Source organism: Lichenostomus cassidix, chromosome 5, assembly GCF_008360975.1.
Source record: "Lichenostomus cassidix isolate B80296 chromosome 5, HeHo_3.0, whole genome shotgun sequence".
NCBI lineage: Eukaryota > Metazoa > Chordata > Aves > Passeriformes > Meliphagidae > Lichenostomus > Lichenostomus cassidix.
Genome location: NC_139486.1, coordinates 53329463 through 53355758, shown reverse-complemented (window position 1 = coordinate 53355758; position 26296 = coordinate 53329463). Strand labels below are relative to the sequence as shown.

At 38.6% G+C, this 26296-nt stretch overlaps 1 protein-coding gene across 1 annotated transcript; it reads left to right on the top strand.

Moving 5' to 3' along the window:
• CTR9 (CTR9 component of Paf1/RNA polymerase II complex) lies at positions 1-18271 on the top strand. Its single transcript, XM_085063109.1, has 24 exons — positions 1-138; positions 884-1123; positions 1506-1623; positions 2200-2289; positions 3575-3723; positions 5991-6098; positions 6612-6719; positions 6837-7073; positions 7808-7897; positions 8023-8151; positions 8254-8437; positions 9012-9100; positions 9367-9552; positions 9733-9820; positions 10052-10200; positions 12231-12347; positions 12515-12660; positions 14063-14134; positions 14809-14944; positions 15367-15513; positions 15933-16090; positions 16398-16494; positions 16823-16935; positions 17189-18271. Exons 2-24 carry the CDS (start codon positions 986-988, stop codon positions 17598-17600), a joined length of 3261 nt encoding a protein of 1086 aa, XP_084919235.1. The 5' UTR covers positions 1-138; positions 884-985; the 3' UTR covers positions 17601-18271.
• Positions 18272-26296: the final 8025 nt, after the last annotated feature.

The following is a 26296-nucleotide window of genomic DNA, read 5'->3' as shown; positions in this document are numbered from 1 at the left end:
ATGCTCTGTGAAAAGATGATCTGTGTTGTTTGGTCCTAGGTTATTGAGCTTGACTTCGATCAGTTGCCTGAGGGTGATGAAGTTATAAGTATCCTGAAACAGGAACACACCCAGCTGCACATATGGATTGCCCTAGCGGTCAGTATAGATACAAACTGTATATTTAAATACTGTATTCACATAAATCAGAATTTACACTTTCTTACTTTTATGACCAGTGATAACTGAATTCCGAACAGGAACTTTATGGGGCCATTCAGTCATTGATGGTTCTGATTGACATATGCATATTAGGATTTTAATTTCATCTCTTTTTCCTGCCTGTTGAGACTTGCTTTCTACGTTTTTTTTCCCCTCAATCTGTAGTTTTCCTGGTTTGTGTCCTTTGACTACATGTTTCATAAAAAAGGAGGGGGCAGTATCTATACTGTGGAAAGTATGGTTTAATGTCACAAAGTCAAAGAAGTTCAGAGGAAGACCAGTGGACTACTCACTCATAAATAGATCAAAACTTGTGTTTTGAGGTGGTTAGGCACTGGCACAGGTTCCCCTTAGAAATTGTGGATACTCCATCCCTGGAAGTGTTCAAGGGCCTGTTGGATGGGCCTCTTGAGCAACCTGGCCTGGTGTAAGATGTCCCTGTCCATGGCCGAGGGTTTGGAATGAAATGATCTTCAAGGTCCGTTCCAACCCAGGCCATTCAGTGATTCTAGAAGGGAAGAATATTTGACATTACCAGAATACCTTTCTCTGATTATGCCTCCATTTATTTCTGATTTATCCCTATATCCTGGAAAAAGAATCTGTGTGACACCTAAAGCATCAACTTCATATGTTATGTACTGACTGCAGTGGCACTGTCTGTTCAAACTGTGTTTTATAGCTGGAATACTACAAGCAAGGCAAAACAGAAGACTTTGTGAAGCTGCTGGAAGCTGCACGCATCGATGGCAACCTGGACTACAGAGACCACGAGAAAGATCAGATGACATGTCTGGACACTCTGGCAGCCTACTATGTGCAGCAGGCTCGGAAGGAGAAGAACAAAGACAACAAGAAGGAGCTCATTACCCAGGCCACTCTGCTGTACACTATGGCTGACAAGATAATCATGTATGATCAGGTAAAACCAAAATCTGATCAGAAATCCATTTTTGTAAATTAGATATTATAGAGAAAATAAGTATTGATTCACTAAAGAGAAGATAGAAAATGCTCAGGCTTTAAAGTCTGTTAGTGTTGTACATGTGAATAAAACTTGTATCTGAAATGTGTGTGGTTCCACCAGGAATAATTGTTTCTAGCGTGGCACCCTGGGTAGAGCTACTTCAGTCAAATTTTTGGGCTTGGGAAGGAAGGAAGGATTGGTTGTTGCTCTCTTGCTTGATAATATGTGAGAGAAATTAATTTATTGTAAAAAGCATTATAAGGCATTTAATCTTTCATGTGTTCCAAACTTTATATTTACAGAGATAAATGTGTTGCAAATCCTTTTCCTTGTCTAGAATCACTTGTTGGGAAGAGCCTGCTTTTGTCTGCTTGAAGGTGATAAGATGGACCAAGCTGATGCACAATTCCACTTCGTGCTCAACCAGTCTCCAAATAATATTCCTGCCCTTCTTGGTATGAATTTATGGATATTTGTAAAAACCTGGTGGTTTTTACTCTCTGTGGTTGGGTTTTGGAATTAATTGTGTGCTTCAGAGGGTGCATAGAATGTGATGTGGTGACCTGAAACATATGACAGAGACTACTTTAAACTTTATAAGTATGTGGAAGAGCTAGGAAAAGTGCAGTGCTACTTAGATTCTTCTGAGACCCATGGGCATACATCCCAAATCCAGCTATTTATGCTGCCCTGATGATGGCAATGAAGCTGGACACTGTCAAAGGTGAAGTTACCACTGCTGAGGGCTCTAATTTCAGTTATTCACTGGTCTGAGTAAGTGTCTGTCCTCTGGACCAATAAAGAAGTAAGTTTCTGCAGAAAAATAGGAAAATACGAATTTAATGTGTTTTCATGTTTGCTTTTTTCATATACTTGACATCATCAAATGTAATAAAAAGTTGTCATTGTCTGAATTTTCTGTTAGTTTTTAACTGCAGCTTTTGAAAATGGACACAGCACAAGTTTACCAAATAATACTTGAGCTTGTGGTTTGTAACTGTTTTGGTTTTATTCCTGGTATGTTCTAACAGGTAAGGCGTGCATTTCTTTCAACAAGAAAGATTACAGAGGAGCCCTTGCTTACTACAAGAAAGCACTGCGTACCAATCCAGGCTGCCCAGGTAAGACACAAAGTATTTGCTACTGGAAGTATTTGCTCTGCTTGCAAACTAACTCAGGTCTTCCTAATTGAAATTCAAAGGGCACTTTTGTGGTATATATCTGTCAAAAGAAGCCATGCCCTCATTACAGAGGGATTTAGGCATTCATTGACTTTGAAGTATTTCTTAATTGTTAGAGAAGGAAATTGTATTTAGGAAAGTACTATCCTTTTTTTTTCTAAGTATTACCTTTTAAATAGGTATTAGAAAATGAGATTTTGCATGTAAGAGAAATTAAAGTTGTGTGGGGAAGGAGGGAACTGTTCAAGACTCTTGTAGAATTTCTCTGTGAGGTCTAGGAATAAGGCTTCAGAAATGGTGAATCAATAATGAAACAAGACCTAAAAAATAAAATTCTACCTATAGTGCACAATGTGAGCTTTTCTTGGTGTTGCATTATTTTCTTTGTGCCAAAATCTGGGAAAGTGATTGTTAATGGCTGAAAAATACGTGGGATTTAGATACATTAATTCAAGATATTTAAATTGGGGTCACAAATACTTAGAAGTCTCTTGAGAGATGTGACAGACTTTGCTATAACCTTTCTGAAAAAAGGTTTATTGCAAACCTTTTTTGTTTGACATGTGTTCTGTGGTCTGCTTTACCATAAGACTGATTGCTTACAAAAACCTTGCTTTTCAACAAACATCTTTCCTTTGCTCCCCTTTTTCTTACAGACACAGATTTGAAATAACTGTTCATAAATATCTCTGTACTAGATCCCAAGCACTCTGAAAGGGCAGTATGATGTGAATTTTCTGTTAGTAGTCCATCTGTACATGGTCATGGAAGCTGGAGGTTGATAAACAGCATGTGAATCAGTTGATCATTTGAGGAGAAATGCCAGCTAACTTATTTATTCATCTGTGTTTTCGGAAGGCCTGCTAGTTTTGGGTGAACTTAACCCACCTAAGAAATTTCCAGCCCTTCCATCTGGCAATTTTTTAATGCTGTTCTCTATTATTTTTTAATACATTCCCATAAAAGTAATTTTTATTTGTTTAGTATTGGAGTCTGTGGGAGATAGATCAATGTTCTGGGGTTTACGAAGAAATAAAGCCTTACGAATATATTCAAGTTATTTTTGTGGCCAAGCGTGGGCTGCTGCCTTGAAAAACAGCAAATTGTTAGTTGGCTTTACAGGCTTTAAGGAGCTATTAAAAATTCTGCTGTCACTCCAGGTTGTGAAAAAAAGGCATAAAGTTGAAACTTTGGGAATTCTGAATGGTGTCATGTTTTTCTCTAGCCGAGGTTCGATTAGGAATGGGGCACTGCTTCGTGAAACTGAACAAGCTGGAAAAAGCTCGCCTGGCCTTCAGCAGGGCTCTGGAGCTGAATTCCAAATGTGTTGGGGCCTTGGTTGGACTGGCTGTTCTGGAACTCAATAATAAGGAGGTGGGTCTGACTTAGCAAGAATCCATGCTCAGTTTACTTTCTTTTAGCTAAAAAAGCAAAATTTTTGTCTGTTAAAAGGTAGTCTAGTTTTGAAATGGGTAATAACTTTTATGGTTAAATGATTTTAAGTCTGTTCCAATGTTGGATGATATTATATGCATGTGCTTGTGATGTTAGCAGCACATTCTGAATAGCTTTCTTCTGTTGATAGATATCTTCAACTCAGTTGTTTATAGAGGTGTTAGGTACAGAAAAACAGTGCTAGGTTACCTATTTTAATTAAAATAATAAAAATCCATGATGAGATATGTGAAAGAAGGTCAAGGTAAAAGACGTATTCCCAGGAGATTAGTCCTAAGCTTAAGGAGCATAAGCTTTCAAATAAGTTTTAAAGTTCCATTCAGTCATGCATGCTGCATGGTAAACCAAAGAGAAGGCAAGAAATTTTAGCTGGGCTGCTAAAACTATGATAAAGTGGTGATCCTACCTTTCTACATGATGTATTGCTGGAAAAATATAGCTTAGTTGGGATCATAACTTCCTTAGCATCAGTTAACCATCTCAGATATTATCCGTGGAGGATGAGACTTTTGAGTGTTTAAAAAAAATTGTTACATAACTCTATGTTGCTAAACTTTCGTGTGTTGCTTTCTGTAGTTCCCTGGAAAGATTTTTTGTTAGCACAGAATGTCTGAAAATTTCTTGGTTTTCTATTTCTTGGGGAAAAAACCCATCTGTTAAGACTTCCATGAAGAATACAAAAAGAGTGGGCACAAGAGGTTTTTTTTGTAAAACTACAGAGAGAACCAAAAATACTCTAAAGCAAAATTTTAATGAATTCCATAGATGAGAAATTGATGAAATCTGGTATCTTTTTTTTTCTTTTCCTGACGATATTTTGACTAAGTCAAGGGATGAACCCACTCACCTGGAGCTTCAAAAACTTGTGATTAAAAGCTGAGCCACTCAAAGATGTTTTGTGTTCTTTCTAAGAAATGCATCATCTGTGCTTTACTTCAAACTGTTTTCCCAACTTTTACTGCAAGATGAGGATAACATTGAAGAGTTGACACAGGAAGGGGGAACACCCTGGGGAAAAGATTCTCTCTGATTATCAAACTAATTGGCATCTTTTCTGTGCTTAGATATTTCTAATATTTCTTCCTCCTAGAAGATGTTATGATGTCGAATCAGGGTTGAGATCACACTGTGTCTTTGTTGAGGTCTGTCTGATCTCTGGTTTTTGTAAAGGAAAGCACTTAGGAGCTTTGGGACCTCTCCCCATCTGTTGGATTTGATTGAAATTGGACATGAGACTCAAATTATTGGAGAACTTGGACAAATGTACAGTGTGATTATAATACACATTTACCTTTGAAAATTAAAGCAGGAATGATTCAGTATCACCTAATCCCGGTATATTGTTATGCTAGGTTTGGAAAGGTAGTACCTGTTCAAACTGGAATTGGGTTTTTAGGTGCCTTCACATTAGGTCTTAACCTGTTAAAACCTAGTGTCTTCAGTAAGATAGCTTTCTGTTCATCATAATTACAAAGTAAATCACAGATATTAGATGATTTCTAGATACCATTTTTTATTGTTTCTGTTCAGAAATAAGTACAGATTTAAGCTGATAGACTTGTGATACAGATCTCATGGGTGTCCTAAATAAAGAGCAATTACTTTATTAGTTGTGGATTTGAACTTGTAGGTAAGTCACATTTTTACCCATGGGAAGCTTTCTTTAAGGTGTAAAGTTTTTTTTAGAAAAGAGTAAGTTGATACAATTATATTCCTGTGTAAACATCTCAAACTTGTACTGTTTTTTAAAATAAGATCTAAAGTTGTTGTTTAGAATTTGAATATGAAAATACCTTCATTCCACTGTTGAATGAATTGGGTAAAACACTGTAACTTAAACAGACACTGGGGACACTGAACAGTAGAAGGAACAGAAGGAAAGATACTAGTCTGTGAGTGTGACATGTCAAAGGACATCAAGACTGAGTCTTTTGGGTTTTTTTGCTTTTTCTTTCCTAGAGAGTCCTGCTCTGCTCTTTTCCATCCCTGTGTGGTAGCTTCATTTCCTGTTTTCTGTCTGTATACTGCAGGAAAAAAAAGCTGATAGCTGAATTTGCTTTACTTCTGAGAGCTCAGTAGGGTGTTGTCAGAAATCCTGCAGCAGCCAAGACTGAAGAATAGTTTTGAAGATGGTAGTAAAATACAGTTATTGAGGTGTTGCTGATACCTTTCAATGTTTCATTCAGGCTGATTCCATCAAGAATGGTGTTCAACTCCTCTCTAGGGCTTACACAATTGATCCCAGTAATCCAATGGTGTTGAATCACTTGGCTAATCACTTCTTTTTCAAGAAGGTAAGACATCTGTGAAATTTTACCATTAAATACTTGATAGTCTCTGAAGAGGAAGAATGCCAGTGTTAGATTCAAACTCATTTCATCAGTTGCCTAATACCTGTTGATCTAGATGGACAAGTGTGAGGTTTTTGATCTGAATTTTGTATAAACCTTTCTTAAGAAAACCAGGAAAAGGTGCACGTATTTCTTAAGTCAAGGTCACCTTTGTGTCCTGAAGGGGTTTTGGGTTTTTGGTGTTTGGGATTTTTTTTTTTTTTTGGTTGGTTGGTTGGTTAGTTGTGTTTGGGGTTTCTGTTGGTTTTTTTTTCCCCTCCTCACTCTTCTATGCTTTAAAATATAAAACAGAGAAAAGAGTAGTAATGGCTAAAACTTAATCTGTTTTAACTTAGTCAGTGCTGTGATAGAAGCTTTGTTATATTTTCTAGCTCTCCATGTTAAAATCATAAATCACTTGACTGTAAATAAAGTGAAGAGTTTCAAATTTTATTTAACTTCCTTTTTTATTTTCAGGACTATGGTAAAGTACAACACTTGGCTCTTCATGCTTTCCATAACACAGAAGTGGAAGCAATGCAGGCAGAGAGCTGCTATCAGCTGGCGAGGTCTTTTCATGTCCAGGTAGGGCAGTTTTGCAAAGTCCCCTTTGAGGTCACACTTAAATCTGTGTTATAAAAGTTCGTGCAAAGGTTGCCTTTAAAAACACTGACTGTTCTTCATTTAATTCCTTTTAATTAGGAAGATTATGATCAAGCTTTCCAGTATTATTACCAGGCCACTCAGTTTGCCTCATCTTCTTTTGTACTTCCGTTTTTTGGATTGGGTCAAATGTACATTTATCGAGGGGACAAAGAGAATGCTTCACAATGCTTTGAAAAAGTTTTGAAAGCCTATCCTAACAATTATGAGACTATGAAAATCCTTGGATCTCTTTATGCAGCTTCAGAAGACCAGGAGAAACGGGATATTGCAAAGGTGAGTTTTCCTTCTGCCAGCATCATATGTTTCCATGCAAGAGTAGAACTCAAAAATCAACTTGAAATCAGACTGTTTCTTAAATTGAGTAAAACTTGGGATTAGTTGGCTGTAAATACAGAATATTTCATATGGGCTGTCATGAGATATCCTCCTGTGTGTGAAGAGTCACAAATTCTGGATTGAACTGAGACTATACTGAGCTCTAACTAAAGCATTTCCAGGAATTTAGAGAAGCCCCAGCCTCATGTTTGTATTTGGTACTAAGAAAAGGGCAGAATTCTTCCCATACATGTTAAAATTCTCTGAAGATGATAAGTTAGCTTGTGATTTCCTGAAGACAGCAAATCAGCTGCTGATTCCGAGAAAACACTTGTCTTGGCTTATCTGGAAGGACAGTTATGCTTTTCTTAAATGAAAGGTGCTTTAAATCTAATGTTGGGTAAAAAAATGCAAAAAATACTTCACATCACTTCTCTAGTTTCTCATATTGGTGTAATAGTTTTTATTTCTGAGACTTGAAGCAGGTGTTCTTTTCTATAGAAAAACAGAATAATGAAGGAGGGAAACTAATGCAGATTTATTACTGGGCAGATGTTTAGGATGTTTGCTTCTGCAGTATGGTATATCTTTTTAGTGTTAAGGTTAATGCCTTCACTCTTGATTTTATTTCCATTTTTTTGAACAGGCTGCGTGTCTTCAAAATGCCATAATTATTTTCTGCTGTTTTTCAGGGGCATTTAAAGAAAGTCACAGAACAATATCCTGATGATGTAGAGGCGTGGATTGAGCTAGCCCAAATTCTAGAACAGACTGATATACAGGTATTATTGATACACATTTGGTGAATTATATATGTGCCTTTCATAAGAGCATGTAGAGCTCATTCTTGTTTTCCTTTCCTTCCTTTCCTTCCTTTTCTTCATCCACTTTCTGTTTCTTTTCAAAGGGTGCTCTGTCAGCCTATGGAACAGCCACACGCATCCTGCAGGAGAAAGTGCAGGCTGATGTCCCTCCAGAGATACTGAATAATGTGGGTGCTCTGCACTTCAGGCTGGGAAACCTAGGAGAAGCAAAGGTATGCAGTTACTCAGTTTGAATGGAGTTCTTTGATCACACAGAAGTTTTTCTTTGAGGATATTCTGGAGTGCTTCATTCCTCTTTTCTTTCTACACTTCAGAAATACTTCTTGGCGTCGCTGGATCGTGCGAAAGCAGAGGCTGAGCACGATGAGCATTACTACAATGCCATCTCTGTGACAACATCCTACAACCTTGCCAGGCTCTATGAGGCCATGTGTGAATTTCACGAAGCGGAAAAGCTCTATAAAAACATTTTGAGAGAACATCCAAATTATGTTGATTGTAAGAAATGTTTGGTATTCCACAGTCATCCTTATAATACCAAAAATCTTCTGTTTGACAGTGTCTTCTGCTCTCCTTATGTCTGTGTTCCCTTGTTTTCGCAGTAGTTTTGGGGCTGACCTGTGGTATTTGCCCAAGCTCCTGCACACATCATGCCCCAGCCTCATCTGTAGCCTTCTCTCTGCTTGTTTTCCATTGTCACCTGCTGATACCCTTCCCAAAGCTTGTGGAGGTAGAAGAGCTACTTAAAGTGGAGGGAGGAGAATTAGGCTCCTTATTTATTTGAGGATCCTTATTTCTTTGAGGTTTTTCGGTTGTCTTTAACTTATAAAGCCAATTTAATACATGTACAATACTTTAACTATTAGAAACCTGCAGTTTCTGTATGACCATTGTGGATGGAATTTCCTCTTCATATTGTATTTCTCATTGTGAATAGAATATGAAAGGTGTCTTAATGTTTGCTGCCCTTAGCTGGTCAAGGAAAAAAATAGCTTTTGAAATTCATTCAGGGACAAAATTTTCTTTGTTCAAGATGATTGATTTTTATTTTTTTTTCTATTTTTATTTCCAGGCTACTTGCGTTTGGGAGCTATGGCCAGGGATAAAGGGAATTTTTATGAGGCTTCTGATTGGTTTAAAGAAGCACTTCAAATAAATCAGGTTTGTAACCCTGTAAGACTTTAACATTAAAACACTTGAAATAATAAGTTAAAATTTAATTTTCTTTTTTTTGTGTTTTTATTTTGTTTGTTCACATAAACTAGGGCAAGAAGAGAGAATTGCCAGATCTGCTTCTGTGTGTTTTGTTTGTTTGGGGTTCTTTTTAATATGGGATTATATTTAAGAAGAGTAATACTCTATACTTGGAAAAGTAACCTTGCAAAGAAAAAGAAAGCTTTTGTAACTTACAGTGAATTTTTATTTAGGACCATCCAGATGCTTGGTCTCTGATTGGCAATCTTCATTTGGCTAAACAAGAGTGGGGTCCAGGACAGAAGAAATTTGAAAGAATATTGAAGCAGCCCTCCACACAAAATGATACTTATTCCATGCTGGCTCTTGGAAACGTCTGGTTGCAGACTCTCCATCAACCCACAAGAGACAGAGAAAAGGTAATGGGCACCTCTCTGCCCTGTGTGGGGGTTTGTTTAGTTATTTTCTGTATGTTGTTAGCTATTCAGAGCCTCTTCTTGATGTCTGTTTGGCATCTTCCAGTTCGTAATACCTCTGGGTAGATCTTTTAATACCCAACTGTAGAAGTGAGTGATGAATTGAGGCATTTGTTTCTGCAGGAGAAACGTCACCAAGACCGTGCATTAGCCATCTACAAGCAAGTCCTCAGAAATGACCCAAAGAATTTGTATGCAGCTAATGGCATAGGTGAATATTAGACTCTAGTTTTCCTTCAGAGGTGATTGTGTTCTTAAATTTCATATTTTAATATAGAATTCTTTTTTCAGAGCCTAAACACTGTAGAGTGGAGCTCAGGAAATGGCAGCTATGTCAGTTTTGGCTGGGGCACTTGATTGAGGCAGTATTTGATGCTCTGTGGTAGGAGTGCACAGTGCATGAACCTGGAAGCTCACACTGTACATGTTCCTCTCCCCTCAGGAGCTGTGCTGGCGCATAAAGGATATTTCCGTGAAGCTCGTGATGTTTTTGCCCAAGTGAGAGAGGCAACAGCAGATATCAGTGATGTGTGGCTGAATTTGGCACATATCTACGTAGAGCAGAAACAGTACATCAGTGCTGTGCAGATGGTAACATCTCCACATTGAACTACATCATGATGACTTCTAGATGTTTCTCTGTTGTCAGGGCAGCTGGGAAAGTTTCTGAGCAGTGCTTTAACAAGTTCTAGGCCTATTTCTAACGAGCTGTTGGCTGTCAAGTCTAGATTTAAAAACAAGCTGCCAAATGTGGATGAGGAGTTACAAATACCTACCAACTTTTACACTTTTTTTGGTAGCAGGGTTAGAATTTTGGTTGTGGAAAAAATTATTAGAGGGATCTCAGTCAGCGTAATTGCTGTATGTGGTTTACATTCTGATGTTTCCAAAGTAAGTAAATACAATTTCCTGGTGGTTTTTGTTGGGATTTTTTTTTTGTTTTTAATAGCAACAATTCCTATTTTTGTTCTTGTAAATGATCACATGAATAACCACCAGAGTTGTCCTAAAAGCTGACTGTGCCATAATTTCACTCACCACAGTTAAAATCACAAGGTAATTCATGTTGGAAGAAATCTTTGGAGGTCAGCTAGTTTGACCTGCTCGAGCAAGTAAACTTTCAAGTGTTAACCTATTCTGACTAAATTGACCCAATTAGTTGACTAAAAGCGTACAAGTAAGCTTAAAAAACCAGCACATGTTGAGCAGGACAGAAGCTAAGGACAAACTTGCATCATTTAAGACTGAGTCCTTGTTGAGGCTCAAAAAATACTTAATTCAGAGCTATTCTGAAGCTTTTTGTGATGCTTAATGAAGTGTTCCTGGGCCTTTCTTACATGATCAGGAGCTCAGTAGTCACTGTCCTCCAGTGAACTATTGTTAGCAAGCTTTGGCAATACAATCACATTCACTCTGTTGTGCTTGCATGGGGTCTTTTGGTTTTTTACCATTTTGTCTATTTTTATTGACAAAAAACCTAATGAAAATCTAATTTTAGCAATTGTTTATGCAGTGAATTACTGTGGAAAAGTGGGTGTCACTTTCACCTATCGATTTGGGAGAAAAATATTTTCCTCATTTGCTAATTGATTTAAGAAAAGGTGTTATTAGAAATATGTTTATTTACTGAAGTGTTTTATTATTCCCTGGATTCTGCTATGCAGTCACAGTGTGAAATACATGATATTGAACTCAAAGGGAGACAAATTGAATTTACTAGCCCAGCTTACTGCAGCCACAATAATTATCCGACTGAGTTCTCTACCCTAAAGCATACAAATCTGAGGCAGGCTTGAGCTAAACACAAAATCTGTGATGCTAAAGGTGAGTGAAAACTGGGTGCTCACAACACAGTGAGTTCCAAGAGTAACAACCTCAGGTGTTACAGTTCAGGGCAGTTTTTCTGTACTTGAGCTGGAAAAAAACTTAGTTTGCTATTTTGGAGGCTTAGAGAGGGTGAATGATTCCTTGACACAAGAGTATGCCAAACAGAAGGTGCTTGTTACTGAACATGCTAAGTTTGTTAACTGTTTAAACCTTTAATTCTAGACCCACAAAACTTAGAGTAATGAGTCATCTTTCACACTTTAGAGAAACTAATATCCCTTGGCATGCCAAGTTCCTCTGTTGAGTGGACAGAACAAATTTGATGTTATCTGGAAAGCCTGGATTTTTTTTTTTTTAACAAATTACATCAGGTATATGGAATTACTGTATTAGATGTACTTCAATTGGTAAAATTTCTTGTATGAATGAAGAAAATAGATCTTTTATTCCCTTCATACTGTGGGGAATATTTTAGTGGTCTTAAAATGAGTAATGTTGGTTGGACTTTGTTCCAGTAGATGGTACTTAAAAGGTATTCTTTTGTATTTAGGACCTGCAGAGCCTTCTGGGCTGCTGCCAGTTTCTAGGAAAAACAGGTACTTGCTATGGAATAGGAGAGAGAATGTTCTGATCAGTGAAAAGGAGGCATCCATGTAGCATAACAAACTTCTTTGAAAAACAAAAGGCATAGTAGCAGTCGTGCTTTTTAGGAAAAGAAACATTTACTGGAGTTCGCTAACCAAAATAACAAACCACTGTGACTTCTGACTTTGATTTTTTTTTTTTCATTTCAGTATGAAAACTGCCTCAGAAAGTTCTATAAGCATCAAAATACTGAAGTGTTGTTGTATTTGGCCCGGGCACTGTTCAAATGTGGCAAATTACAGGAATGCAAACAAACTTTGTTAAAGGTATGGATATAGGACATCATGTATCTCAACATAAAATTACTATTAGTTGATGTGTGTTTGTGTTTCTTTAAATTTGGTGGTCTGGGGTTGAAATTATGGTGCTTATATCGCTGTATGTCATTTCTGTATCATCTTGTAGCTTATCTTAAAAACATGCTTTTTTCCAGGCCAGGCATGTGGCTCCAAGTGATACAGTCCTCATGTTTAATGTGGCTTTAGTGCTACAAAGACTTGCTACCTCTGTCTTGAAAGATGAAAAAAGCAATCTGAAGGAAGTGCTTAATGCTGTGAAAGAACTGGAGCTTGCCCACAGGTGAAGATCATTTATTTCAATTCATTATAATCTATTTTGTTGTCACCTTACAGTATATTTGCAGTATTAGGCACAAATCTGGTTAGAAGAGCAATCATCTGCTACAAAACACTGTGTAGTTCTAGGGTTTATAGCAGAAAAACAAAAGACTGGGCCTGACAAAACTATGTGTTCAGACTTTGCTCCAGAGCCAGTTTTGATTGACCAGGTGCCAATATGTGTTTCTCAGAGGGTTTTGTTATTGCTGTGACCAAGATGCTTTTCTTCCCAGAAATGCACAGTTGAAAAAATGTTGACAATTATTCTACAACTTAAATACCATTTTATTACTTCTTTCAAAGCAAACTGTAAGGCTTAAAAGCAAATCTGTTTATCTTACGTAAGCATAATTAATGACTGGCAGTCCCTCACAACTAATTTCGCCCTCCTTTAGCAAGTAAAGCCTAAGTACTGTCACAGCGTAAGAACAGAAGCATTTTCTTAAATGTGTGTTTGAGATTTTTTAGTCCTCTTAAAAAAAAATAGTATAACATTTTGTGCAGACTCCACTGTTATTAATCTGATCCAGTCATCACCGTCCTTGAACAGAGCTTTCAGCCAGTTATTCTGCTCTTAGGTATTGCTGGTGCAGCTGGTGCATGCTTTGGGCATTCCTAGCTCTGCTGTTATGTTGAGGGTACAAGTTCTAATTTAAATTTAATAAGAAGCTTGTTATTTATTGTCATGAAGAAGTTGCATGAATTTATTTTTGCCTGTTGACTAAAATTCTTGGAAAATACTCTCCCATAGTCTAGAACTTGAGCAAGGAACTATTTTATTCATACACACAAGAATTTGAGTCTAGCACAAAACCACTTCATTTAAAATATCTCTGAGGGTATATGGGAAGAAACTGTGGCAACCTTGAAAGTTAGAAAGTAATTTTCTTTTAAATTGGAGAAACTTTTCAAAGCACTGATCGTCATAGCTTACTGATCTGCTTGGAAGTTAGTTGTATTCACAAGGGCCTGTGCACTAGGTCAAGGAGGCTGTTCTGAAAGGATTTTTGAAAAACAAGTTTTCCTTCCTTATGCTGAATTCAAGCATGTAATCTGTGACAGATAAGGAATCAATTTGTTGGGGTTAGCAATGTACTTATTGGTAGAAGCCAGAAAATGAAATCTCAGAACTCTTTAGAATTTTTCCTCTCCAGAGTGGTTTTAGAATGTTTTAAATTTGGAGAACTCTGAATGCACTTTTACTAAAAGATGCTGCCACAGAAGAAATTGGTGAGATTTCCTCATCTGTTGAGTTTTAGAGGTTTGTAATTCAGGAGTAAATTCTTTTGTTTTAAGGCAAAATTGCAATAAATACATAAGTAATGCCGTATTTGCTTACTGTAGTTTCATGTTATTTCTTCCAGGTACTTCAGTTACTTGAGTAAAGTAGGTGATAAGATGAGATTTGACTTGGCACTTGCTGCTACAGAAGCCAGGTAAAAAAAATAAATAAACCCAAAACCAAATCCTTCATTCAGATACTAAGTGGAATATTTTTGTCCTGGTTTTTTTCCTATTAAAACTAGATTCCAAAATTTCAACTGTCAGTTTGTTAGAGCAGTAGAAACACAAGTGCAGGGTCATTCCTTACTACTGTTTCATTCTTGTGTTTCACTTGTGCACATTTGTGTAAGATTTCCATAGCCCTATACAAATACCATGTGTTGGCCATCCTGCACTGTACACCTGAAATGGGTATCACTAAAGCACTTTGTGCAGAGGAGAAAATTTTAATATTAAAAGAAATGTCATTTTGACATCGGCTAAGAGGGTGTTGAAAGCACCTTGCTCTAATGTTTCATGTGATGCGAACATTTTTCTTTAACCTTAACTCTTACACTATTGGGTTTTGTATGCTAGAATTTTGCCATACCTTTCTGATTAGGTTTGCTAGGGTGTTGTGATTAAATACAAATTCTTATTAACCATACTTCTGAAACTGTCCAGATTAGTTGGTACGATTCCTTTTATGTTCGTGTGTGGGTTTTCTATATATGAATTGGCTAAATTTGAAGTGTGAAGCAATGTGTTCTGAAATGATAAATGGCAAGATAAATTAGCTTACTAGAAGTGCTTTAATTTACTCAAAAATCTGCACTACATTTTGCAGGCAATGCTCTGACTTACTGAGCCAGGCCCAGTACCACGTGGCTCGAGCACGCAAGCAGGATGAGGAAGAGAGGGAGCTGCGTGCGAAGCAGGAGCAGGAAAAGGAGCTGCTTCGCCAGAAACTGCTGAAAGAACAGGTTTCATTCTTCTAAATTCTGTGTATTGCATTTTATAAATGGGCACCCTGACAATATATATGCTCCTTTTGTTCTGAGGTGGTACCTGGTAGCTGTTTTTCTTAGTCATAGTAAGCGCTAGCAGAAAATATTACAGCCAACAGGTGATACTCTGTCTTCCTTATAGCCTCAGAAAGAGATTTTTTTAGTTGTATAGTAAAATAAAATAGATGTGCCAGAAGTTGTGCCATCAGACTTTCACCTGTTCTGGCATGGGCTCATAGAAATACAATATTTTTTGCCATGTGCACCTTCTGTTGTGACACAGACCATCAAAAAGCAATTTTCCAGTCTCCTGACAGCAAATAATTTCTGTGCCTGCTATTGTAATCACCGTGATGCTGCAAATACAATGGTAATGGTTGGCTTCCTTGATGTTTCAGGAAGAGAAGCGCCTGAGAGAAAAAGAAGAGCAGAAGAAACTTCTGGAACAAAGAGCTCAATATGTGGAGAAGACCAAGAATATTCTGATGTTCACTGGTGAAGTAGAAGGATCAAAGGAGAAAAAGCGTGGTGGCGGTGGAGGCAGGGTAGAAGATAATTTTTTTTTTTTTTTTCTTTTAAACCTCCTAAATTTTCCCCCTTTGATATATGGTCTCTTGCAGGAGTACAGGTTTTTAATTTCAAGCTCCTAGGCTCCACTGAGTAAAATTGCACAGGTTTGATGCTAAAATGGCAGAACTGGGAGCTAATGCGTAAAAATTCTGAACCTGGTGGCATCACTAAAATCTGTTCAATTGTTAAAAACAACAGAAGATTATGTTATTATCTGCCAATTTGGAATCAGTTTCTTAATGATATCCATCTTCTCCCAACTTTTCCATGGTGTCTAGAAGGCCTGTATTTTCTTATCTTCCAAAACACGTTAAGATAAATTTCTGTTCTGAAGTGTTTCCTGGTGGCTAAGTGGAAGGTGAATAATACGCTGGGTTATCTGTGTTTCTTACAGCGTTCCAAAAAGGGAGCAGGGGAGTTTGATGAGTTTGTCAATGATGACAGTGATGAAGATCTGCCCATCTCTAGAAAGAAAAAGAAAAGGAAGGGCAGTGGCAGTGAACAAGATGGGGAAGAAGAGGAGGGTGAGAGAAAGAAGAAGAAGAGGAGGAGGTAGCTGATACTTTAATTAATTATTAATTAATGTTAATTTAATATTAGCCTCCCCTGAGAAATAGTAGGACTTTTAAGTAAATTCTCTGCAGTCTTTTGGAACAGTTTTAAAATGTACTCTTATCAAGAGGTCACATGATTATTTTCTACTTAAACACACACACTGTAAGACTTAAACAACCTCTCTGCAGAAGTAGGAGTAACCACTTGATGAAGGGGACATTTCTTGAGACTGGTATTTTTGAATGTTTTAAGGTTTTTTTGCAATGTTTTGCTTTGTGCCTTATAAAATGTGTTTCTGTTCAAGACCCCAGAAGGCAGAAGAGGGGAGTGATGATGAAGAACACGAAAATGGCCCACGACCTAAAAAACGACGTCCGCCCAAAGCAGAGAAGAAGAAGGCTGTAAGTTAAACCCTGAAAGACTCCATCACTTTCTAAATATGTGTTTGGAGTTCAGCATTACCCTGGTCAAGAGAGATTTATTAGTGTTGAAAATTGCTGCAAAACCTCTTGAAGCCAACTGGCCCTAGAGCTTATTTTTATCCTCCTCCCCTATTGCTCCTATTGCTATTGCTGCTTTAGGGGTGAAAAGGATATTTCCAAAGCCATCTAGAATTAAGTGATAGTAAATGGAAAAATTTTTAAAAGTGTATTTGGTTTTCTGAATGTGTTTCTACATTTGGGCCCTGTGCCACATGAACAAGCAGCCCTTTGTTTTCCCCCTGTACAGCCCAAACCAGAACGTCTGCCTCCTTCAATGAAAGGAAAGATCAAATCAAAAGCCATCATTTCATCAAGTGATGATTCTTCTGATGAGGACAAACTCAAAATTGCCGATGATGGGTAAGAACCTTAATTAACTTTGTATGAACTTAAAAGTTTCAATGCGTGCCTTCAAGAGAAAATGCTGTGTTAATGAGATTATGCAAAGATAATGAAAAGTCTTTCATTGTACTCACAACATCCCTTCCCAGTGCAAATTAATTCCACTCATTCTTCTAACGCTGGCATCACTCAAATCCTGGGTGTCCTGCTTTATTTAAAAGCTAAGGGGAGCACCTTTTAATACCTTTTTTCCCCCTGCTGTTCCCTACAGACACGCTAGAAACAGCAACAGCGATTCCGATGAAGGGGAGCAGCAGCACAGCAAACGCATCGTTTCCGACAGCGATTCTGATACCAGGAACAAGTCTGGCAGCGAGGCAGGCAGTCCCAGGAGGTCCAGTGCCCGTGCCTCCGAGGAGGAGTCCGACAGCGACAGGTCCCCGAGGAAGAGGCGGCGCTCGGAGTCGGAGCAGTCCGACAACGAGTCCGTGCAGTCGGGGAGGAGTCGCGGCTCCGGCGGCTCCGAGAACGAGTCGCGCCCAGCCTCGCGCAGCGCCGAGTCCGACAGAGACTCCGAGAGAGCCTCTGAGCACGGGGGCTCTGCCAGAGCCTCTGGGAACGAGTCTGAGCCAGAGGCATCCAATGATGAGGGCTCCGAAGGGGGCTCGGATGACAGTGATTAGAGCAGAGTTACAGACCGGCTTTTAAAAGCGTTCATGTAAATATATTTCACTTCTAGGGGGAAATAGAATTTTTATATTTGCAAACTGTGATTTAAAGAACCTTAATGTTTTAGTAAACTGTTGTGAGACCTTCTTGTGATTCTTTCTATTAGTTACTAATGGATGTTTCTCTAAGTTGGCTTATGGTGTATTTTTAATTTCAAACCACTGTAGGTGCACAGAATCTCTGTCCTGCAGTCAGCACACCGAGGACGGAATGCATGTAAAAACTATGGAACATAAAATCTCCTTAGGTGGTTCAGTGTGGCTGAAACTCTGCTCTGTGATTATACATGCATAGATGGATCTTAAAATCCTAGCAGAAGGGACAAAGAGCTGTGGATATTTATCTTTTTCCTCACTCAGAGTAAAGGTCAGTAGGGAGGTTTGTCTTACTTTTTATTAAAGAACAAATGTGCCACGATGCAACTCTTATGTTTTCAAGAGTTTGTTCTTTTGCTTCTGTTTTTGTGTTAAATCAGTTGAAAAGATGCAGATCTTAGAGAAATTTTATAAACTAGTGATGCCGATGTAGATGAAATATTTAAATTGGCTGGTAAAGACATTGAGAGAATTCTGTATTACTTGAGAAACTTAAAGCTGCAAGTGTCACAATAAAATGTTCTTGCTTATTTGCTTGAAGTGATTTATTTTGTCCCTTAGAAGGTATAAGCAGAAAACCTGAAAATGTTAAATTTAACATTGGAATCTGTTTTGGGGACGTGGTCCTAGCTGTATTGTAAGTACATGGCTTTTTGGAACTAAGTCCTTTTACATAATGGGGTCAGGAGTAACAAGGAAAAATTGCTGTGCTGTAGACTACATCTGATATCTCTCTGTGGTTCTGAAAAAAATCAGTATTTTGTACCAGTCCAAGGAAACCCTTTTCTTTTTTCACTGGTCATCAAGGCCTATGTCAAGCCATTATGTAGGTCTGGATAGTGTGTTACTACCAGTTTTAATAGACTGTACAGCCTAAACTGTCTTGCTTTGTTTTTTAGGCGGTCCAGATTGTCACTACTGATAGTTCACTCAAAGCACTAACTGAAAGTGAAGTTTCCCATGCTGCTATTTCTGGTTTGCTGTGAGCATGAGCTGTTCTCATTGTGGATGGGTGTTTTCATGTGTTTATGGGCTGTTGGTAGCCATAGCAGACAGCAGAATGTACAACACTCACAATGTCTCTGTGGCTCAGTTTGGTACCAAGTTTTTATCTGTGCTCTTACCTAAAACTTGCATGTTTGGTAGCATCAGAACAGCTCTCATGTTTGTTGGGTCAGAACAAAGCTGAATCATGACCCAGAACCACAAAGAAGTAGTGCACAGGTGAGCTGGGAATGCTTGATATCACACAGCTTCATTTATGAGGGTATGGAGAAGTGTGAGGAAATTGGTGCAATTAAGGAAAACTAAGCCATGCAAAGCTAATCAAATGGAGCATGGACAGCCATGGCAGGTGTGAGAGTAGCCAGCTCTTAACAATGGGAAGGAAAAGGATGTACAGCATTTACTATGGGATTTTAGAAACTTTTTTCTGCCTCAGATACATCTCTGCTGTCACAGCTTTCTCCATCATGTTACTAATTCTGTCTTCCTTGTGAAAAGTGTGGAGGTCTTGTTTGATGTTGTATGTACAGGAAATATACTTTATGTAGGCTCAAGTTAGCTCTAGATGAAGTGCTGAGCAGATCTCCAGACCTAACATCCAGTTGGAGAGAAATGCTTTAATTAAGTGTAAAATAATAGGGGTTTTCATAAATCCCTTGTGTGAGGTATTTTTTGTGCTTCCCATCCCACAGAAGGGAGCTGTGTAAGGAGAGGTTATGACTTAATACAGCTTGAACTGTGTGATGTACAAGAGGCCAATCAACAGGGACAGAAAGGGGACAAGGGATGCTTTTACTTCACTATTTCTCTGCTTTTATGGAGCAAAAGAGGAATCAAAAACCAGAAGTCAGATGTTCTTTTTTCTTCTCTTTGAGGAGGAGAGTTAATGGGAGGATTAAGGTTATATAAAAAGTCATGTGTTGTGTAATTGGAGAGAAAGCTGTGTTTTAGCTTAATTCATATTTTCTGATGCTTGTTTTTTGAAAGTGCCATGGTGGAATAACATTGCCGTAATTCTCTCTTGGCAGCATTCCTTGCCTTCTGAAGTAGGTGGTTGGCTGCAGCTATTAAATTCCTTTATTTTTAGCAATAATCTATTCCTGGATAAAATACAGCAAGTTAGCAGTGTAACACTGCCTTGCTAGAGAAGTGGTTTATTCCTGGTTTCTGTTTTGCATCCACAGTTGCATGATGTGGATTGCATCCATTCAATCCACAGTTCCATGGCTGTAGGAGGTGTTTCCTGTTGAGCTCTGTTGCAGCTTTAGCACTTTGCTCTCCTCACATGTGAGCAGCACATCTTCTCCAGAATACAACAGGAAAGGGTCATGTAGAATTTGCTGTTAGCAAGCAGTCAATTTTTATAAAAATAAAATTACCTCATTCTTGAAAGTTACAGATTTGGTCTTTCACAGAACATTACAAATGTAACTTGACAAAAAACTAAAGCTCCTGGGTTGGTTTTTTTTTTTTTTTTTTTTTTTGGCAGAGGTGAGAGAGGGAAGTTGGTTGGGGTGTGTGTTTTTTAGTTTTTTGGGTTTTTATTTTAATCCACCTACTCAATTTTCTCTTTCAGAAGCTTTTCCAGGTGACTACTTGGTGGGAAGGAGTAGCTGTTACTGCTGAATAACAAAGCATCTGTGTGTAAATCGATCATTTTTGTAAATGTACACTTCTGCTAATTTAACTCTGAAAAGCACAGTACTCTATCCACATAGAAGCAAGGAATATATCTGAGAATGTGCTGCCAAGGAAGGATTTGGATGAGGCTAGGCAAGACCTATGGTAGGACCAAGACAGCTGAAATTGTATCAGTTCTTTATACAAGGATGTGCCATTTCCTAGGAATAAGTTGCTTTCCACATTAAATATTTCACTGCTTAGAGCAGTGTTTGCTGTAGCAGAGTTTTGAACTTACATTGGGGGTTAATTAATGCTGTTGACAGCTTCTATTAAGACTTGCAGGCTTTCTGGAACAAGTTTCCTCCCTACTTTTTTCCTACCTACTTTGTTTTGCAGTTTTTTTACCCCTGTGATGTAGTGCTGTGATGACACTCTTGTTTAGTGTAGTTACTTTACAGACAATAAATCAGGACTTCAGAGATTACATGGGAAAATTCCTGCAGCTGGAGCAGCAGTCAGCAAGGACAAATTCAGTATTAATAGGAGTAACAAAACAAGTTGGCAAAATGGATGTGAGAAAGGGTATGTAACTGAGTGCTCATTAGTCTCAGAGCTAATAGTACTTACTCCTAATAATAGTATCTTGTTATTTATCTAAACACTAATTGCTCTAGAGAAGAGGATTTGGAGATAGAATCTAAGGGAATACCAAATATGGGAAAACTTAGGACAGAAATTCGAAGTATACTGAAAATGTGTAGTCTTTCCATCTTGGGTGTGAATTTAGACCCACATCTGCTCAAGCTTTGTACTTTTATGCTAGAAATACTTGGAACTTCAGAATATTTTAGTCTTGGCTGCACCTATAGAAGGTACAATTGTGTGGTCATGCAGTTTGTAATGTCTTTTTTCCCTTTGGTTGATAACTATTGGAGAGATTAACAATGCTCATCATAGCTATGTTGTTAAGTGCCTCTGGGTTGGTTTCCTCCTCTTTAATTCTTCCTTTGCCCTGAGGCAAAAACTTCTTTCTCTGCAGCCTCCAGAGCTTGGGACTGGCAAAATATTTGGCCTGCAAACTGTGTCCTATTGGCACCCTTGATTGAGTTTACCTGTCTCTTACAGCTCCATTTGCAATGAGAAATGCTAAAGAGTCCCAATTGCTGCTGCTAAAGATGCGTCATCCTTATCCTGCATGTGTCCCTGTGTCTTTCTTTTTGGAGATGCTCCTCACATTGCTGTGCTGTTGCCTGAGCTCCAGAAATGCTGTTTGGCTCAACAGCATACAAGAGTTTCATGCCTTCTCACCCAGTCTTTGCAGATTAAAATACAAATACCCAGCTGTAGCTGAAGAAAGAGGTTTTTTTGGCACCTGAGAGTGAGTGTTAGTGGCAGTGACTTCATGGGTGTTTCCTGTTGCCTTGGAAGCCTCCAAGCAATGCTCTGGCTCTTCAAATGTTTTTGAACGCTTTAGAGTTAGCACATGAATCTGCTCTCTTGCCTCTCTGATATGCAAATCCCATATCCCCTAACAGCTAGAGCATTCTTGGACATATTCAGGAATATCTAAAACATTTTGGACACTTTGAGGAATATTGTGGGCCCACTCTGTGTTTTAGGGCCTCCTGTCAAAGGTGCAGTTGAGTTGGTTGCACAATCTATCTTCAGTGATGGATAGGTCTCAGCAGAATGTTCCAGACTGTATTTGCTAATTCAGAAGTGACTTGCTGGTTTAGGACACAGAGGTAGTAGTAGAGAGCTCATCTTTTCTGGCTGCTCATTCTGGAGGACGGAGGAGGTTGTAATTTAGAAAGAATCTCATGCAGTTCTGTTTTCCCTCTGTCTGGTTCCACAAATCTATTAGAGAAAACTGATTTTGGAGTCTTCTCACCTTTGCACCTGAAGGTTCTTCCTGTACAGACACTGCTGAACCAACAGACTCCTTTAAGCAGAGCTAATACTGATAAATGCTAATAAATACCACTCTTGCTTTGAGCTGGTGAATGCTGACTACCAATTTTGAAGATACCTCAGAGAACATGAAACATCTCTTCATCCATCTCTGTTCTTTAGAGACAGGTAATGGCTTTGTTCCAACTTTCAGTAGAGTTTGAACTGCTCTAAACTGTCTGTATGTGTTATGCTGTGCTAAATTATTCTAGTAAATGCTCCATTCTCATGGGAATCTGTCTAACCAAAAGGTAACATTCTTTTTTCTTGTGGGAAGCTGTCCCAGACCAGCTGGAGAGGAAGAATTATTGTCAGCAGCTATTTACAAGTACTAAAAAGGAGAAAGGATTTAGGTTTCATTTGGGTTTGCAGGAACAAAACGTGTTCATGCACAAATTCAAGTTAGTGATGTTAGTCAAAGTGTTCATGCAGATCATTTCATCTTCATGCAGCTGTTTTGTGGCCATTGCATCAGGGGAATTGGCATGGACTGCAGGAGCCTGAACCTGTAACTCTTGCAGTGTTCCTCATTTCCTTCTGCAGTCTGGGCTGCTCGAGGTTTGTCCAGGCATTAGCCAAGTTATGGCTAATTAGGTGTAGCCATATAAACAGAATGGCATTACTGGGAGGGGGAAGGAGGGAAAGAAAATGCAATGATGTGTCAGATCAGTGCTTAAATAGATACTATTTATAGTCTTGATCCTTAATTAACTTGGGTCTCTTTCTATATTTCCATCTTCTGTGTTGGTATGCTTTTGCTCTGCACTTGCTTATCTGTAATTAGTGCCCCAAGAGACACTTGCCTTGCCCATGAGTGTTTCAATTTCTGTTGCCTTTAAACAGGGCAGGGAAAGCATGTTTTTTTCAGTGCATATGCAAGAACTATTGATTTATCCAACTGTAAAACCAGAGAGTGGAAATTGTAACAGTAAAATCAAGTGAAGTATACATTAAAAATAGAAAAATGTAACATAGAAAACACAAGGATCTAAATGGATTTGTCCAGTCCAATCAGACTGTGCTGTGATCCTAGAAGAACCCAAGACTCTCCTCAGCTGGCTGCAGTGCAAGCTCTACATAAGTGAGAGGTTGGTGGTATCTCTAATATTTACATAGAAATGATTCTCAGTAAGAAACAATTGCAAGTTTTAAATTGTTCTCCATCCTGGCCTAAATTGCCTCCAAACAGCAGCAGTTACCTTCACTTGTACTTTTGCAGAATGCCCTGTTGCTGTATTCCAGCTGAAGTGATGTTGTATTTCTTACGATTTTCCTACATTTTATCTTTGATGTTGCTTTTTAGAAATGTGTAAGAAAACACAGTAGGCAAGGGAGTGGGTGAAGATACGGGATCCAGACTGTATATCAGGACTGAATTTCATGTAGCACATTCTGACACTGATGTGTTGAGGAGCAATCAGTCTTTTTACCCCTTTCAGTTTGTGGGACTTAAATAGAATTGAAGCTGCTTTGAGGCAGGATGTTTTCTTACTGAGCTGTACCGAATTTTTGCCTGATCTGCAAGGTCTTTGGAGCATCAATTGCACCTTGATTTAAAAAATTACAGACATTGTTGCTTGATTAGAAATAGAACCACAGGCTCTTTCTCCTCCTTCATAATATGAAGTCTAGTGAAAAAGATCTGGGTTTGTTTTTGAATGGTTTAATTTAAATAAAGAAGACTATAAACACATAATTTTGTTATTAGACAGGTTGAAGTGCTGGCCAAGAGTATGACTTGCAAACAAATTAGGGCCAGAATTGTCTTACAGAGCTAAACCTTTATTGCTAAAAGCTGACTGACTGTCCTTGTTGATCCCCACACTGAAGAGCTGGGGTTTGGCCAGGCATGCCTTGATTCAATTCCTGTCCAAATTAAACTGCTATGAAGCTGCTTTGCTTTTACAGAGTGCTTTCTGTAGGCAATTAATCAATATCTCCTGGAGAGCTTCAGCAGAGGCTGTGGTTGTAGTTGCTCAATCACTAAGGTTGCCAAATAATCACATGCATTTGTTTTGTTTGGGAAAACTTCATGTGATGATTTGTTTAAAAAAGACAAACCCAAAACAGCCACAGACCAATCACTGGGGGTGGGAGTTGGGGTTGAGTGTGGGATGTAGAACCAAAAAGCCATGAAGAGCTCTCTCAAAATCTACATGGTTTGTGGATTATGGGGAAATGCTTCACTAGACAAACCTGCAGGCTCACAGATGACACAGTCAGAGAATCAGAACTGCTTTAGGTGCAGTCCAGTGATTGTATCTCCCTAGACATGGTCCTAGCCTAATATTTAGCATGCTTCCTCCTGCCTTCCACTTTGGTTTAATTTAACACCCAGTTGTGATGGTGTTTGTTGCTGTGAACTCCCTGCTCAGTTGTCTCAACTGTTAATTGCTACAGATGCAGACATTGCTTCTATTAATAGTTAAAGGGATGCATTTCTCTTTTTGAGCATTAGGAAATCTGCCATGGCTAAAATGAGCCAGTGTTACAACTTTGGGGTATATGAGAAAAGCTACAGCAAGGCTGGTTATTCCATAGCCAATAATAGCTTTTCCTGAAGCAGAAATCCTTCTGATTTGCATCTCTCTGATGGAGATGGCCATTTTGATCGACACATGGAATATAATTTCTTGTGGATGCTCTAAGTAGCTCGTGGAACCAGAAAACAAAGTCAATTTAAAAATCAACAGTGTGGGCAGAATTCAGCTGAGGGTATGGGCAGAGAAGGGCAGTGGAAACCAACCATGTTGTGCTTTTTCCCTTCCTGTGAACTGCTCTGCCTCAAGAGGCAACAAGTGCTGCTTTAGCCCCTGGTAGTAAATATGCTAAATCCACACCTAATCTTGGGAATAATGTTTAGAAACTTGTTATTTGGTGATTAAAAAAAAAATAAATTGTTTTTTAACAAAAGCGATCCGTAACAGTAATCTGACAACTGAAATGCTACTCCATAACTTCAGATTGACCTATGAAGCTGAGAGATGTAAAAAGGAATGCTCTTGTCACTTTAGTTAAAGGAATTACAGCCATGATTAGTGTCAAGTGGAAAAGGATTATTTTGAAAGCAAGCTGGGACTGCACAGAATAAGGGAGAGTTATCTTGGAGGACAGTCATGTAGAACATGAAAAGGATCAGCTAAAAATCCAGCTGAGAGAATCAGGGGAGGACAAATCTAAATTTAAAGCAAAGCAAGATTCTTAAATATAAAGGTATACTGATAAATCTAGTGAATTTTGTCAGATTACAGGACCTCTTTACCTACTGTCTGCTTCACAGGGGTTACTTCTGGTTAATGCTGTTATCCCTGAGCAGCAGAGTATCAAGTTCTGTATTGAGTATTGCCACCTTGTCTGATCCTGATTCTTGTTTTACCTGCTGCTTTCTCTAAACTTCACGTGCAAGAACGATGAAAACTAACATTCCTCAGTGTTTTGGGGTTTTGTTTTGTTTTATGATCTTTGGGGGTTTTTTTGTTTGTTTGTTTGGCTGTTTGTTGTTTTAAGTGTTCAGCCTTTGTGGCTGCAGTGAAAAGACTGGATGTCTGAAGGGAAGTGCCCCAGGGATACAAAACAGGAAAAGCAAGGAAAAACAAACCAGAATTTACTATGTGTCAAGATTTCTAATTCAAACATTCTGGATTTAGGTTTTGGTGGACTCATCTCACATCCTTGAATGGTTAGGGTGGAAAATGAGGAGGGAGCTAGCACATGTCCATGGTGATGTGTGGAGCAGCAAGTGTGTATTTATTTTCCTTTGTGGTGGTTCTAAATTTCATAACAGTTGTCTCCCTTGGGCTCAGAGAGAGCTGCTTCAGCAGTTCTGGGCTGCAGTCGCTGAAGAGGCTGTAGGGAAGTGAGGAACTGACACTCTTGAAGGGCAAAGAGAATGGGAAGAAATGTGGGTTAGAGATGCAGTGTTTTGGACAAACTCCTGAAGTCTCCAGAAGCAGAAAAACCAAGAGGGGAAAAAGCAA

What these genes read in the sequence shown, in the direction of transcription:
- CTR9 (XM_085063109.1), top strand. Translation starts at nt 986, where the DNA reads ATGACATGTCTGGACACTCTGGCAGCCTACTATGTGCAGCAGGCTCGG. An exon ending in TGGAACTCAATAATAAGGAG is followed by an intron (nt 3,724 to 5,990) that starts GTGGGTCTGACT and finishes TGTTTCATTCAG; the next exon opens with GCTGATTCCATCAAGAATGG. An exon ending in AGAAACTGCTGAAAGAACAG is followed by an intron (nt 14,945 to 15,366) that starts GTTTCATTCTTC and finishes TTGATGTTTCAG; the next exon opens with GAAGAGAAGCGCCTGAGAGA.